This window comes from Diabrotica undecimpunctata, chromosome 7 (genome assembly GCF_040954645.1).
Source record: "Diabrotica undecimpunctata isolate CICGRU chromosome 7, icDiaUnde3, whole genome shotgun sequence".
In the NCBI taxonomy this organism is placed as follows: Eukaryota; Metazoa; Arthropoda; class Insecta; order Coleoptera; family Chrysomelidae; genus Diabrotica; species Diabrotica undecimpunctata.
Window position 1 is genome coordinate 99,374,162 of NC_092809.1, and position 15,374 is coordinate 99,389,535.

The window sequence follows — 15,374 nt, forward strand, 5'->3', positions numbered from 1 at the left end:
TGGTAATAGCTGGGACACGATTTCCCCATAAAGATATACCTAAGAGAACTTCGAAATCTGATAATGAAACAATTAACCAAATAGATCATATAATCATCGATGCAAGACACTGCTCTAACTTATTAGATGTTAAGTCTTTTAGAGGAGCAAACATTGATAGTGATCACTATTTAGTTAGAGCACGATTTAAAGAGTGAATATCCAATTTAAAAAAGGAGATCAAGAAAAGGAGAGAAAAAATCGACATTAATAAACAAAAAGATCACGACATTGCAAATAGAAGATCAAATAAGGACAGAAAACTTAGAAGAAGAACGAGACATTACAGAAATCGGTTGAAATATTGGGCAAAACCAAGTCAGAAAAAGAAATTATTGGATTGATCATGAGTGAGAAACGGCCACAAATAGAAAGAACGTATCCATCGACATAAAAAGAAGGAATACGAACAGAACACTCTCAATGAGATACGAAGTTTATTCGATGAAAATGAAAGAGGTAATACTACAAATCTTTGAATAATAGCCGTCGAGAATTTAAATTTTAAATGATTAAAAATTTGTAAAGACACTAACGGTGAAATTCTACATGATAATACATAGACAATCAACAAAATCTAAAACGTCAACTATATAGTGAAGACCCAACAAGAGAGTCAAATGCCATCCTAAAACTCAAAGACAATAAAGCTCCAGGAATCGATGAAATCTCTTCGGAAATGTATAAAAAAAGGTGGTGATCAACTTCATGCAGCAATCCATAAACTAATAGTATTTATAAGGCAGAATGAATTGGTACCAGAAGGGTGGCTAAAGGGAATAATATGTCCGTTTCATAAAAAAGGTGATCAACTGGAGTGTAAGAACTTAAGAGGCATTTCTCTGTTAGCATCTGCGTATAAAATCGTTGGCAATGTATTGTTTTAAAGATTTAAAAATTTTACAAAGGATATTGTTGGTCAATATCAATGCGGATTTACTGCTGGAACGTCAACTACACATCAAATTCAAGCACGTAGGCAGATTCTAGAAAAGTAACTAAAATGTAACATAGATACACACCATCTCTTCGTCAACTTTAAAGCTACCTATGACAGTGTGAAAAGAACTGCATTATATAATGCAATGATAGACTTTGGGATCCCACCTAAGTTAGTTAAGTTGACCCAACTAACAATGCAAAACCTAAGCTCATGCGTTAGAATTGAAGGAGAAAACTCTAACTTCTTTGACATTAATAATGGTCTAATGGTTTAATATTGCCTTGGAAAAGGGCAATCAGACAATTAATATTAGAATGAATGGAACTATTTTTAATAGATCGACGCAAATTCTCGCATTCGCTGACGATATAGCAATGGCGGGAAGAAGTATGAGTGTTTTACAAGGCTTGCGGACGCAGCAAGTGAATTAGGACTTGTGTTAAACGAGGAAAAACCAAATATATGTTGATTTCTAAAAACACTCGAATTATCCAACAAAGAATTCAAATTAACAACCATACCTTTAAGTAAGTCAAAGAATTCACATATCTTGGATCGCTAGTAAACGTAACAAACACGACAAGTGACGAAATAAAAATACGCATAGCAATAACAAACTGTTTATGGTCTCCAGAAACATTTAAAAAATAAAAATATACAACGTGCAATATATACAAGACCTTAATAAGACCGATTTTGATATATGGGGCTGAAACGTGGACCTTATCTCAAAACAATGAAAGACTTCTTGGTATTTTTGAGAGAAAAATTCTTAGAAAGATTTTTGGGGCCGTAAATTAAAATGGATTATGGCGTCGAAGATACAACTTTGAACTATATCAGTTATACATCGATTCAAATATTGTGAAATTCGTTAAAGTGCAGAGACTTAGAATTCATAGACGCATTGCTAATATGTATGTCAGATGACGAATACACGAAGAGATTAATATTGTCAAAGTTAGAGGGCACAAGAAGTAGAGGACGACCACGAAGGAGATGGCTTGATGATGTGGAAGAAGACCTACAGATTCTAATGGTCAGAAAATGAACGGAAGTTGTAAGGAATAGACAGGAGTGGCGACTTCTTTGTGAGCAGACCAAGATCCACAACGGATTGTCGAGCCACTTATGATGATGATTTATAACAGATCTGGTAGAACTCTATTAGTTACAATTTGTTACAATCTATTAATAAAATAGATTCTGAGTAAGTATAACATTTATTTCTACAACCCTGTTAAATAAATATACACAGACTCATTTGACTGATATTTCATGCGTTCCAAATTTCTACTTATTTATAGTACTTAAACTCCTAAAAAGGCAAGTTTAGTTATTCTTCCGACCAATGAACCTTAGCGTGTGTAGTTAAGTAGCAAAAAATGTTGATTCACACCACTTTAAAAATGTAAAAATCAGCGTAAAAGCTCGTATGCAATGTATATGAAATTAGAGCAGAAATTTTAATATGATGATTAAATGATTTCAATATGATGATTAAAGCCACTGATGTCATATATTTATGACATATCTTAAAAATGACTACGATCGTTGTGTACAGATATTTCGCCTGTCGAAACTCAATATCTTTTAAGCCGGACTCAAACGACTTGTGTACTTGGCGAATATTTGTGTTTAATAATATTTTATGTATATGGAAAGCCACGGATATGGAAAGTAAATGGAACGTATAGTGAGAATCGGCCTTTAAGGCCGATTCTCACTATACGTTCCATTTACTTTCCATATCCGTGGCTTTCCATATACATAAAATATTATTAAACACAAATCATATAGTATATGCCCACTTTCCGTTCCGTTTATCTACCATTCCCGAAGCCTCGCGTTCAAGATTACCGGCCACGTATTTTTTCTGCGACGCCGACGTGTCGGGTACGGTATGGATAGTGCGAATATTATTACATCGCGGTTCAGTCTAAGTTGTTAAGATAAATATGAATGACGAAAAATTGATAGAACTTGTCAGGCAAAATATTGCCTTATATGATTTTGAAAATAAAAAATATAGCGATAATTCATTTAAAGACAATATTTGGTCAGCTATTGTCAAATAACTCGATGCCACAGGTAAGTAAATTTTAAATTATTTGTTTGTTTATGTGTATAATGCAAAATCTTAGCAACTGTGATACTGGATGACTTAGAAAAAGTAATTTTTGTCTACACAACTGAACGTGGAAGTTGTTTCCACTCTAATTTAAAGTTCATTGAGAAAAACCAAACTTATTGTAAGTAAACGCGACGTCTACTGAGAATTGTGGTTAAAATAATGGGAGGTATATGGAACGGGTATGGAAAGTAAACGGAACGTATAGTGAGAATCGACCTTAATCATCACTTGCGTATACTTGCCATGTCGTGTGAGTGGGTTATTCGTATAATTATTTGTCACTCGTTGGTTTTCCATCTGTTGTCGGTGAAAATGACCCGAGTCAAAGGGATCACGATTATTCGTACACTTGCGAAGTACATACTTATCTATACTTGCAGACTTGCAGAGGCGCTCAAACGAAATGTATACATAATTGGCAGTTAAAAAAAAACTGTATTCATACTTGCACTTGCGTACTTGCCATGTCTGATCACGCTCGTGTGCCCATCTTGCGTCCTGATTGTCATCGCAATCGAGTACACTTGCAAAGTAGGCAAATAATTGTGTACTTGCCAAATACACGAGTCGTTTGAGTCCGCCTTTAAAGATAGTGAGTTTAATAATTTGTCCTTTATCGGAATCTTTACATAAATTGGTGGGCATGTAATTATTATTAGTACAGTGGAAAATATATGACGATCAGAAATATGTAAAAGAATGCTCTTCTATCTTATTGTGTAATGAATAAAAAAATACTTTCATTAACGGAAGCAATTGTTTACCTAATTTTGCATAATGCAGTTGAAATATTTATTTAATGAGAAAATCTCATTTAATCGTATTTAATTGTTTCGGACTAAAGCCAGTATTTTTTTTAATCGATATATAAAGATATTCATGGGAAGGAGCAGATTTCCTTCAGGTAAATTTTTTTAAGTATAATAAATTAATAAAGCCTAAGCTCTATTAATATTAAAAATTATATTATAGATAAAATAACCTTACCTTAATACGTAAGCATCAATTTGATCATTTTTCACAAAACTTATTATTTCACATCGGACAATTTTCATCAGCGCCTCCAATTTAACTCTGTAAAAAATAGTGTTATTAAAATATGTTCTGTAAACCATCAAATCTACTTTATCACAACAGAATACAGTTAAGGCAACGTTTTTCAACCTTTGGGGCCCAAATACCATCCCATTATCCGCTAGCTCAAAGACACCCTTGGAAAACAGATATATCGGCCAAAAAGCCAACCGCAAGGAATTGATTGCTGTAGTTTTACGCAAAGGAACAATATATTGCTGTAGTCGTTTCTGAGAAACAATGGCTAAGCTAACTTTACGGTAAAGCTAGCATAGCCATAGCTATATCTTGGCAATGAAAAAAGTTACAGGACCCATCTTGGCGGCATATTTTATTGCTAATTAATTACTGTTGATTGGTACATTGACCAAACCTCAAAAACTACCCCATCATCCCCATAGCAGAAAATTCATTCCTGGAAAAATCAAGATATCGGTCAAAAATTTATTGCTCAAATTTCATGCCAAGAAACACTTTATTGGTGCAGCCGTTTCTCAAAAATAATGATGATTGAACCTATCTTAGCGTCATATCGTCCAATTTGCATGGAAATGACCACTTTTTTCCCATATGGTTCAGAAATTGTACATATATTTTTTTCAAGTGCTAAACACGGGTGGAATGAATTACAAATATTTTGTAACAGCAAACTCAGAAGTATTAAACCTATTTGTGACACCACATCACTATTTGTGAAACCTCTTTGTCTGCTCGTTCCGATGCTGTGAAATCCTTAAAGGAAAATTATGAAGAAATTAAACATTGTTTACGTCATTTTTCCTCAAAAACCACTAACAAGTTCCGAAGCTGCAGGAATTACATAAAAAAACATGACATATAACTTGATATTGATAAGCAAATAAATTATTATATAAGTTAATCTTTAAGATTTATGGGTTAATGTCTTAATAAATATAACGACGAATAAATATCGGAATAATTAATATTTATTCATCTATTCCTCTATTGGAATAAATATTTAACGATGTCATAAATTAACAAAGACAAACAATTTCCTTTGGCAGTCTCCAGACCTAATTGTTGCTGATTATCGCGATATGTCATTAGCGGTAAGTTTATTTCCAGACAGTTATTATTAGAAGCATTAATGCCCAATGCACTTTACTGCAATACAATTACAGGGTGAGTAATGTATCTTCCACAACAAAATGGTTCAAATCAGAAGAGGTTTCTTCACTTATTATAATGATGTCCGATAGTCTTGCTAAGGAAAAGGCTATACTCGTTTTAAAAATTTATACTATAAAATTTATCAACAATTATTGATGAAGTTATTTAAATTGTCTATAAATTCCCCAAGCTTTTTCAATCGACGGATTGTAATTTTTCAAAACACTCCAGTCGTCAAAGACCAAAACGCCACTGAACCTCTAAAAAGCATAGGAACGAGCTAAATTTTGCAGAGCATATTAATTTTGTTACCCCAAAAAAGATGCAAAAAAGTTTACCACTTTCACCCCGAACTTCCCTCCAAAACCCCCCTCGTAGGTGAGTAAAAATACAAAAAAAAATCGATTTACCAAGAATCTGTACGTCGTAGAAAAAAATGTTTTAAATAAAAAATATAACTGAGATAATTTGAAACAAAAATGGTTACCACTTTTTGTGTAGAATGAACCGCTCTCTCACAAACAACGCTTGAAGCGACCGTCGATTTTGAATGTCACAGCGTGAATATCAGCTCGACGATAAAAATTCGATATCTTTTGATTTAAGTGTCGTATGGAAAAAAATCCAGATGAGTTTTAAAGAGATAAAGATTTTGTTTTCGTATGAAATTTTTGTAGTTTGCCGCAAATAAACAAAGGTTTTATAAAGGTGTGAAATAAAGAAACGTGGCGCGATTTTTGGCATTTTTTATTATTCTCATGATATCAATACAATCTATCCCTTTCATTGATTAACCACTATAAAGTTTTGATTACTATAGTCTAACCTTCAAAACCTATAGCATGAAATTTTAGTTTTGAATTTTGGAAACAAATGTGAGGCATAAGGCATAATTTGAAATATGCTTAAAAAACGCTCGATTTAAATTTTCACATAACAAACGATCTAAAATGTTTAAAACTTTTTTTAATTACAGTAGTACGTTTTTCAAAAGAACCAAACTTCTGCTATAAACTTCACCCAAAACCGTCTTCTTGAAGGCATTTCCCGTAATGTGCGATTGTTTGTAATGTGGAACATTAAATTCTGAGTTTTTTATTCATATTTCAAATGCCTCATATTTGTTGCCACAACTCAAAATTGAAATTTCATGCCATAAGTTTTAACGATTGATCTCTAAAAATGAAAATTTTACTACGACTGGTCTATGAAAGTGGACAAATATTGATCTCACGAGAATCGTAAAAAATGGCAAAAATCGCGCCACGTTTCAAGCTTTGTTTCTGAGAGAACTGTTTATTCTACACAAAATGTGCTAATAAATATTTTTGTTCAAAATTATCTCAGCTACATTTTTTATTTGAAAAATTTTTTCTACGGCATACAGATTCTTGGTATATCGATTTTTTTGCGTTTTTACCCCCCTACGAGAAGAATGTTATGGGGAAGCAAAGGGGTGAAAGTGGTAAACTTTTTTGCATCTTTTTTGGAGTTCTTCGGCAAAATTCAGCTTGTTCGTATGATTTTTAGGGGCCAACTCACTGACGACTGGACTAAAATGGATTTGAAATGTTGAATGCTCTTCTATAAGAAAATTTTCATGTATCTAGAAGTTTCAGTTTTTAAAATTTTGAAATAATTTTGAAAATTATTCATTTTTTTTTAATTTAGATTGCAAATTTATTTTGCAAAAACTATTGAATCGATTTTAATGAAATTTTGTGATGATTAAACATAATAAAAAGTTTTCTTTCTAGGAATATGAAGGTTCTAAGTTTGATTTTAGTATGGGAAATAAACAAGCAAAAAAAACGTTTTTTGTGTTTTTTTAGCGTTTTTTTTCAATAAAAATACCTATTATGAAGGTTTGAAACTAGCATTATCTTATGTAGAATTCAATTAAAACATTTATTTTTGATACATAATTGTTCGAAAACCAATAGCTCTTGAGACATACGCGCAAAAAGGACGAAAAATATCAAATTTTTTTAATTTTTTTTTTAATAAAAAGTTAAGCCCAAATTTTACAACTCACGCATAGTGAAATTATCATTTTTAGTGATTTTTTGGAGTGATTCATACAAAAAAACTGCTTCACAACCAACGTACAGATATCGCCTGGACTAATAAACGTATCTCCGAAACGGATAATGGATCTTCGAAGTATAAATCTTTTATCTAACAATAAAACACTAAAAACTTTTGTTTTAAACACTTCCACAAAATTTATTATAATTTATTACCATTACAGCTGTTTCAACAGCTGTAATGATAACTTTCAGCAGAGTGCATTCATCAAGTGATCTATTTTTGGTATGCGTTTACACTTTATAGTCTCCAACTGAATAAGTTGAGAAAGGATAAACCTGTTTGTCTCAAGTTGGTGATTCAGAATTATGTCTGTGTTTTTTAATTTGTTGATTTCCATAGATTCTAACAAAGATAGCTTAAGGCCTTTATTTTGAAGAATTTGAAATCAGTCATTAAAAGAATGATTATAATATATATTATAGAAGGTGAAGTACGTACGTAGAATCTGTTTTTCTATAATTGAAACCTCTTTTTTGTTCTGCTATACGTTTGTTAAAAGTTCTCCCAGTTTGATCGATGTAAGTTTTGGACAGTCGCCACGTTTAAGTTTGTATACACCACTGTGTAAGTGCTTTTTCTTTTGATATACGTGTCGTGTCGTATCGTGTCAGTATGGGTAGGTTTATGAAATCCGGAGAACTCATGTTTGTTTTTAAGTCTGATAATTTTTAAATCTAGAAAATGTATATGTCTTCCTTTATATTCGATACAAATAGATGCATATTGGTTAGTTTTCTTAATTACAGCAAACTCTTCACACAACAACAAAAAGTAAATATAAAAGCAATTAGTACAGTAGCCAGAGTTTTAAAATGCGGAACTATTTACTTCATCAAGCACATCAAACAGAAAAACTTACATTGTATACTTCAAGCGTATACATATACTCTTCTAATAGAACCTGTATACAAAAAATAGCTGAGGTAAATAAAAAAAAATTGCTACTTTACAAAGTTTATATAAAAGTATTCCCACAGACTATTTTAAAAAATTATAAAATTGTAAATACATTCATGATACTATTATAAGTTTATTTTTTTATGAACGGTGTTAAAGACATAATTTCCAAAACTCGACAGCAAAGATATACAATGGTAAGCTAATGGTACTAAAGTATCAAAAATAAGCGCAAAACAAGTCTGTCTGACATAAAATAAATACCAAACTATATTTTTGAAAGTTTTAACTGCCTTTTCAAATATATGACATTGCACCACAATATGGCCTCTTTAGATGTTTAAAGAAAGTATGTTGTGTTTCAGATCATACGTAAGTGAAGAAACTTTATATTTTTCAAATTTTGCTTTGTTTTGGATAATTTTGCAATGAAAAAAAGCTTTCTGGGATAAAAAATTTCAACTTTGCAATAACTGTTAAGCGAAACTTCTTGAAATTTTAATAGCTAAATACATATGTGGTATTTTCTCTATTGTCGCGCGAAATAAAGATTTTTGTGTATTTTTAGAAAAGTTATTATTAATTTTCAAAAAATCGGCTTTTGAAGCTATTTTGCAGTAATTAAACAACAAATTAACAACATTACTTTACAAACTCTCGTTTTAAAGGATTTCCTATACTTTTTCAGTAAAATTCTGTCACTTTTCAATATAATTTACAGGTTTACTGGATTCTTCATCAGATTCTGAAGAACATGTCATAATCGCATTGACATGTAATGAAATAGAAAAAAGAAAAGCAAGGTTCTGGATTCATGAAATAAATCTAAAAAGGATAACATACGGAGAATTTTACCATTTGTTTCCGCATTTACGAACAGTTTTAATTAACAATCGCATTTACGAACAGTTTCAATTAACAATTCGTCAAACATAATTAAGAGTAATAGACACACAGCTGAGAAAAAAACTAAATACTAAATTCCACACTCACTCTCGATGCAGACTGTCGGCTATCGGCAATTTTTGCCTCTTTCGTCTTTCAGTATATCGTGCCGTTGCCGTCCTAAGCCAACCGATCATATCATAGCAGAGTCGAAGCAGTGCGCGGATGCCTATTTAAATACTTGTACAGCAATACCATCAGCACAAAGAGGATAACGGGACTAAAGCTCCTAACGCTAGCTTGAAATTAAATCGGTTAAGGTACCATGTTGGAGTTCTATTACGCAGGACTGCCATATGAAGAGCATTTGGCTGATAGTTGTGCCCCTATCGCGCATCAGAGTGCTATAGGGGGGAAAGGGATAATCTGGAGCATTGGAGCGCGGTGCAGTGACTCCTTTTTTATCCGAGTTAATACACCTCGCTCCAATGAATTGTTACACCCGAACGTAATTCCAAGAGGTAAACAAGTCTCACAGGCTGCGTTCAATTAAATTGCTTGCTTGTACCATCAGCACATGATAGGTTATTGATACAGTGGGGGCAATGACGCGAATAATCTATTCGTACTTGAGCAACCGGAGATTTAGAGTTCGAATAGGACAAGTCCTGTCCGACTTCGGAACCCCGGAAGCGGTCCTGTTACCACTACTGTACACGATATACACCACCGATGTTCCAAGAACACCATGATGATGATCCAGCGATAGCGGCCAAACACAGAAATGTAGATTATGGAGTAAATAACTTGCAAACGGCGTTGGAAAACATCGAATACAATGGAATATCGCCATAACCTCAGAAAAAACGGAAGCGGTGTTCTTCAAAAAGAGATATCAACAACCAGAGGAACAACTGACAGTGCAAAACAACCCCATCGAATGGAAAAGCGAACCAAATACCGGGGAATCATAATGGATAAGGGATTCAAAAAACACGTAGACGCCACAATAAAAAAACCAACATGGCAAAAGCGTCAATAAGAGGACTCACGAGTAGAAAAAGTAAATTAAGGACAAAAACAAAAATGATGTTAATAAATAGTATCATACTACCGATACTAACGTATGCATCTCTCGCTTCTTCTTATGGTGCCGTGCACCTATAGTGCGTTGGCGAATTATCTTAAGGTCAGACGTCTGTCTTTTGCGGCATGCAAAAGTTCGCCAGTGTTAGTTACGCCTGTCCAGTTCTTTATATTTCGCAGCCACGACATTTGTTTGCGACCTACTCCTCTCTTGCCCTCAATCTTTCCTTGGATAATTAGTTGAGGGATTGCGTATTTTTCCCCTCTCAGGATGTGGCCCAGGTATCCAATCTTTCGTGCCTTGATCAAGCTGAGCAATTCTCTCTCAGTATTTGCTCTTCTTAGGACTTCCTCGTTTCTCACCCTCTCCTTCTCGCATGGGGACACAATACATATAAATGATAGGCACTACATTATAGTGATAGGTACTAAGAGGAAAACGTGACATGAATAACTTTCAGAAAATATTAACAAAACATTTAATGACTGTATAACTAATATATAAATGAAGTACAGGGAGCAAATTACATGAGTTTTGAAATAAAACAAAACTAGAAACTATTTTAAATGGCTTACAGAAAGTTTAGAGTTTATTTATTCAACTACTTGTTTGCAGCAAACCATGTGCTAGATTTAGTACAAATTTCCTCATAACACATTTTTAAATCATTATTATTTTTTCCTGATATAACGTATGTCCATGATACTATAACAGACAAGATATGCTCACTTGCCGTTCTAATTTTGATCGACTTTACGCATGACGTCATAGCGAGACAAAGCCAGGGGACTTGTGTGTATCTTATGTTAACGATGCATCATATGGCAACGTTGTTCCATTACTGTAATGAACAACTTCGAAACTTAAACTGTTAACGGTAAGTATACCTCGATGCCATATCTTGCACTAAGAAGTCATAACTAATTACTTTCTGTGAAACCGTGGTTTGAAAATGAATTAAAGAAATATACGATTCTACGATTTGATTGTGTGTATTACAAACAAAATAAATATTGCTACAAAACATAAATTAAATATAAAAGGCCGGTAAAATATAAAGAATTTAAACCATAAAGGAAAAGCGGGTCATACTTGCGACTTTATGAATATAATTTAGATATTTATTTTACAATCTTTGTGATTTTTCTCTTGCGGATATTGTAATTATATTTAATATTTTTATTTAGAATTCGTATTTTAAAATACATTTTACATCTAAAAAAAGTAATTTTACATCTTCGCTAACATTTACATATTTTGCAGCTTCTATTAAGTTTTTTAAATAATTTTTTGTTATTTTTAATGTGTCGCCATTATAACTACGAAAAATATGTTCCAGTTCACTACATTTAGTTACAAATTCCAGTGTTGGTTTGAGTAAACCACCCTCAGAAACGTGGTTTACCCAAGTAAACGATTTATCGTTAGCGTCCGGAATATATCCAAGTATTTCTTTTCTTTTTGTAACTTAAATGCAATGAAACCGGCTAAATTTTCCAATCCATCCCATTTCAGGTCTTTTTATATCAGAATTAATAAAATCTTGATGACTGTCAATTAAAGCTTCAGGGTTAATTTCTGTATCACCACTAGGAAGGTTTAGCGAGGAAAAGATCTCTTCAGTGACAATTTCATAATTAATTATAGGTACCATTAGTAGCAATATTCCATTGTTTGTCAGGCAATCTCAATAGTTTTTCTTTTAAACAATAGTTAGCTTCTGTAAAATGTTTTGATCATATTCTCGCGGTTTCTACATTAAATTTGTCTCGCTGAAAACACTTGAAGACCCATACTTTACGCATTTGTTTGTCTCTAGGAAACACAAAAAAAAACGACACTTCGAAAAAGTTTTACTTTTTTTATTATAATTGTTTAAACAACCCATCACTGCACAATACATTATGGCAACCAAATAATTAGTCTTCTTTATAAAGTAGCTACAGGTAGTCGAGAGGAAGTTGCGTACGATAAATAAATTAGGTGATATTAACACAGTAGACTGAATGTTTTCACCACAAAATTTATATAACAATATAATATACAAAGTCTTTACTACATCAATGAATAAATAAAAATATCATTCACTACGTTTTGAAGCACACAGGATAGCAACAGATAGAGCATTTAACTTGGCATCATTTTAGTTGTCTCGGGCTTACGTCACACGTGTGCGAGAGAGATGCAAGAACATGCGCGTTGACTTATCTTGTTAGTTATATGTAGTATCATGACGTATGTCGTATCATCTGCGAATTGTACGGATTTGTACAGAGATGTGAATTTAGGCAAATCGTTGACATAAATACTAAACAAAAGAGGTCCTAAGACCGAATGTTGTGTGACTCCATGTTTTACGGATAGAAAATCGGAGAGATGACTTTTGGACACTACCGCCTGGTGTCTGCCACATAGATAAGAAGTTATAAGCTTAAGAGGGATATCTCTGATTCCATAGTAATTTAATTTGTGGACCAAAATGTCGTGTGAAATGCAGTCAAAAGCCTTCGACAAGTCGCAAAGAGAAATTGCTATGCGATTGCCACGTTCAAACCCCTCAATCACCTCGCTCACAACATTAAATACCGCGTTCGTAGTAGAACGAGCACTTCTGAATCCATATTGTGAGTTGTAAAAAAAAAGTAATTATTTGACTCAAAATAGGAATCAAAAGGACTCAAAAGAGACTTCCTATATGAATTTTCTAAGAGTAAGAAAATTTAATATGGATACAACCTGAGACAGAACTGGTATTAGGTATTATTAAAGTATATCTTCAAATAGAGGTTAAGGGTTAATGTCAAGATTACCACGAAAAAATGAACTTCGAGGTTTTTGAGGATTACTTTTCTCGAGTATTGAATATTCTACTAAATAATGCTGTCGTTTTCAATAACTCCGGCTATCGCTCAAAATTAGTGGAAAAGTTACCAACGGTCTCATGGAAAAAAGTAGATATATTTGACTGGCCCCAACGCAAAACAATACCGTATGATGAGACTATGCTTAAAACGGAATTATTACCAATTGCAAGGCAACACAAATCGTACTATAAAATATATGTCATTGACGATATGACAAAATGTGATAAAAGGTAATATGGGCTCAGGTAAAAGGTGAATTGTCCAGACAAAATACAAATTTTAAATTGAAGGATGTCAAAACAACATTTATAAAATTCCATAAAAAAACGCAACGAAAGATAACTGGACCAATGCCGTAAACCACGTAAAAAATAGGAACAAAGATTGTGGACCTTTGATAACATTGTCAATCTATAATCATTCCGATCGGGGCGGACAACGAATCTGACACAGAAGAAGAGGAAGAGATGGAAATCCATAATTTATAAGTAAATTAATAAGTGTTTAATTTATGCACATTTCTTAAATGTTCAGACGATGTATCCGCTTTAACATTTATTTTACTTAACATATAAATCTGTCCCTTTTTGATTTCCAACACTGGCCCATGATTTTCATACCTTTTAGGTATATAATCCACGGGTTTTGCAGATTAATGAATATTTGCATTTGTAATAAGCTGCCAGTTGCAAAAAAATAAAGTATAAGTAAAAGTATTTTATTGATATAAAGGTCAAGTTATTTTATGAATTGTGGAAAAAGAACTCCAGAAAATATAATTGCATGAGCTTTCTATCAAGGATAAAGATTTACAAAGATTAATTGAATTAAAGGTTAGACGAAAAGTCTTAGCGAGAAACATAATGCAGACTGCATACATCCATTGCTTAAGACTTTGTGGACCTAGAAATAATTTGCTATAATTACAAATCATTTTAAGCTTATTCATAAAAACCATTCTGAATGGATTTTTTGCAATGTTGTCCCTAAAAATTATTAAACATTGGTAAAAGAAAATAATGGAACATGCATGGTCATTGAACGTTTCTCATAAAGATTGTAAAAATATATAAATGCAATATTTAATATTATGAACTTCACCCTAGTGTTAGCCATTTATCATACATTAGATCTCAGATAAAATCTAAGTCCAGCTTTAGCACTTTACCAGCTAGACCACGATAGAACCCAATCTAACGAGTATTACAAGTAAAAATTTTAGATTCTCCAATTTTGTTTACTTTTTTAAATAAAAAAAAAAGAAAATATTTAAAATGGTTTATATTTTTGTGATGAAATTTATAGCAACGTAGGTCATTTCGCATCTTATAGTTAAAATGTTTACTGAAATGGAAAATTGGTGACCAGACATTCCTTGATATCTAGAAAATGACGAACAATAACAATGCAAAAATCAGCTGACGGCCAAAGTGTCATTATTAATCAAAATTAAAAATGCATTGAAAAATCAATGTAGAACACCGGTTGTAAGACAATTTTGAATAACTCATATTTAAACTTAAAATGTGACTAAATTACCTGGGTATTTTTCTTAAGTCAGCTGTTTTATGATTACCATCACTTGTAGTAAACCAAATTTCAAGAAGTTTTTCAACTCCTTCGAAAAATTGCAAACCGTTTAACACTTCAGTAGCTGCCATTGCGCACCTCCACTCGTTTAAAACGCTCACGGAATAATGAATTTTCAGAATCAAGTCAGCAATGTGCAGATCGGTATTTTCTTGCTGGTAGAACGCCGGCTTACCACATTGGACGAACGCGCATATGTAAACAAAACATCTCGTTGTTGCCAAAGCATGAATAAAATATCAATTTTAAAAGAATTGTGGATATCAAACTTACATTCGTGGTGAGTCGTGTCAAGATTTTTTAGCAAATAAAGAGAAAAAATAAAGGATTTATTAAATTAAATTTTAAAAATTGTTTATTAACTGTGTACTAGGTCACCTTCAGCCTTCTATTTTTTTATATAAGCAATAAACTACGGGAAGGATACCTTAGATCCACTCTATTCCTGAATTCACTCCCAACTGTTTAATAAATTTAGTAATTAATTTTGTACTGTTGGTCAAATTTTCAGTTCAACTGGAACTGGCTGGAAATTAACTCTCTTCTTCGATCCTACCTATTTATTACTTCTTCGTTAATGGTTTTGCTTGTCCAATATATTCGCTATATCCCTTAGAATATCCACATTTCGAATATATT

The 15,374-nt window shown here is 32.7% G+C and overlaps 1 protein-coding gene across 2 annotated transcripts in view; it reads right to left on the reverse strand.

Annotated features, from left to right (window-relative positions):
- SamDC (S-adenosylmethionine decarboxylase) overlaps nt 1–14,879 on the reverse strand; it is a 102,085-nt gene extending 87,206 nt beyond the window's left edge. Inside the window, exons 1-2 of one of the 2 annotated variants that reach the window (XM_072537859.1) lie at nt 14,685–14,879; nt 4,104–4,190 (exon numbers count right to left, since the gene is read on the reverse strand). In XM_072537859.1, coding sequence (XP_072393960.1) covers nt 4,104–4,190; nt 14,685–14,806 — 209 coding nt within the window. In that variant the 5' untranslated portion in view covers nt 14,807–14,879. The remainder of the gene's footprint in view (nt 1–4,103; nt 4,191–14,684) is intronic. The other variant, XM_072537860.1, reaches the window with a different exon arrangement.
- Between the last annotated feature and the right edge of the window lie 495 nt (nt 14,880–15,374).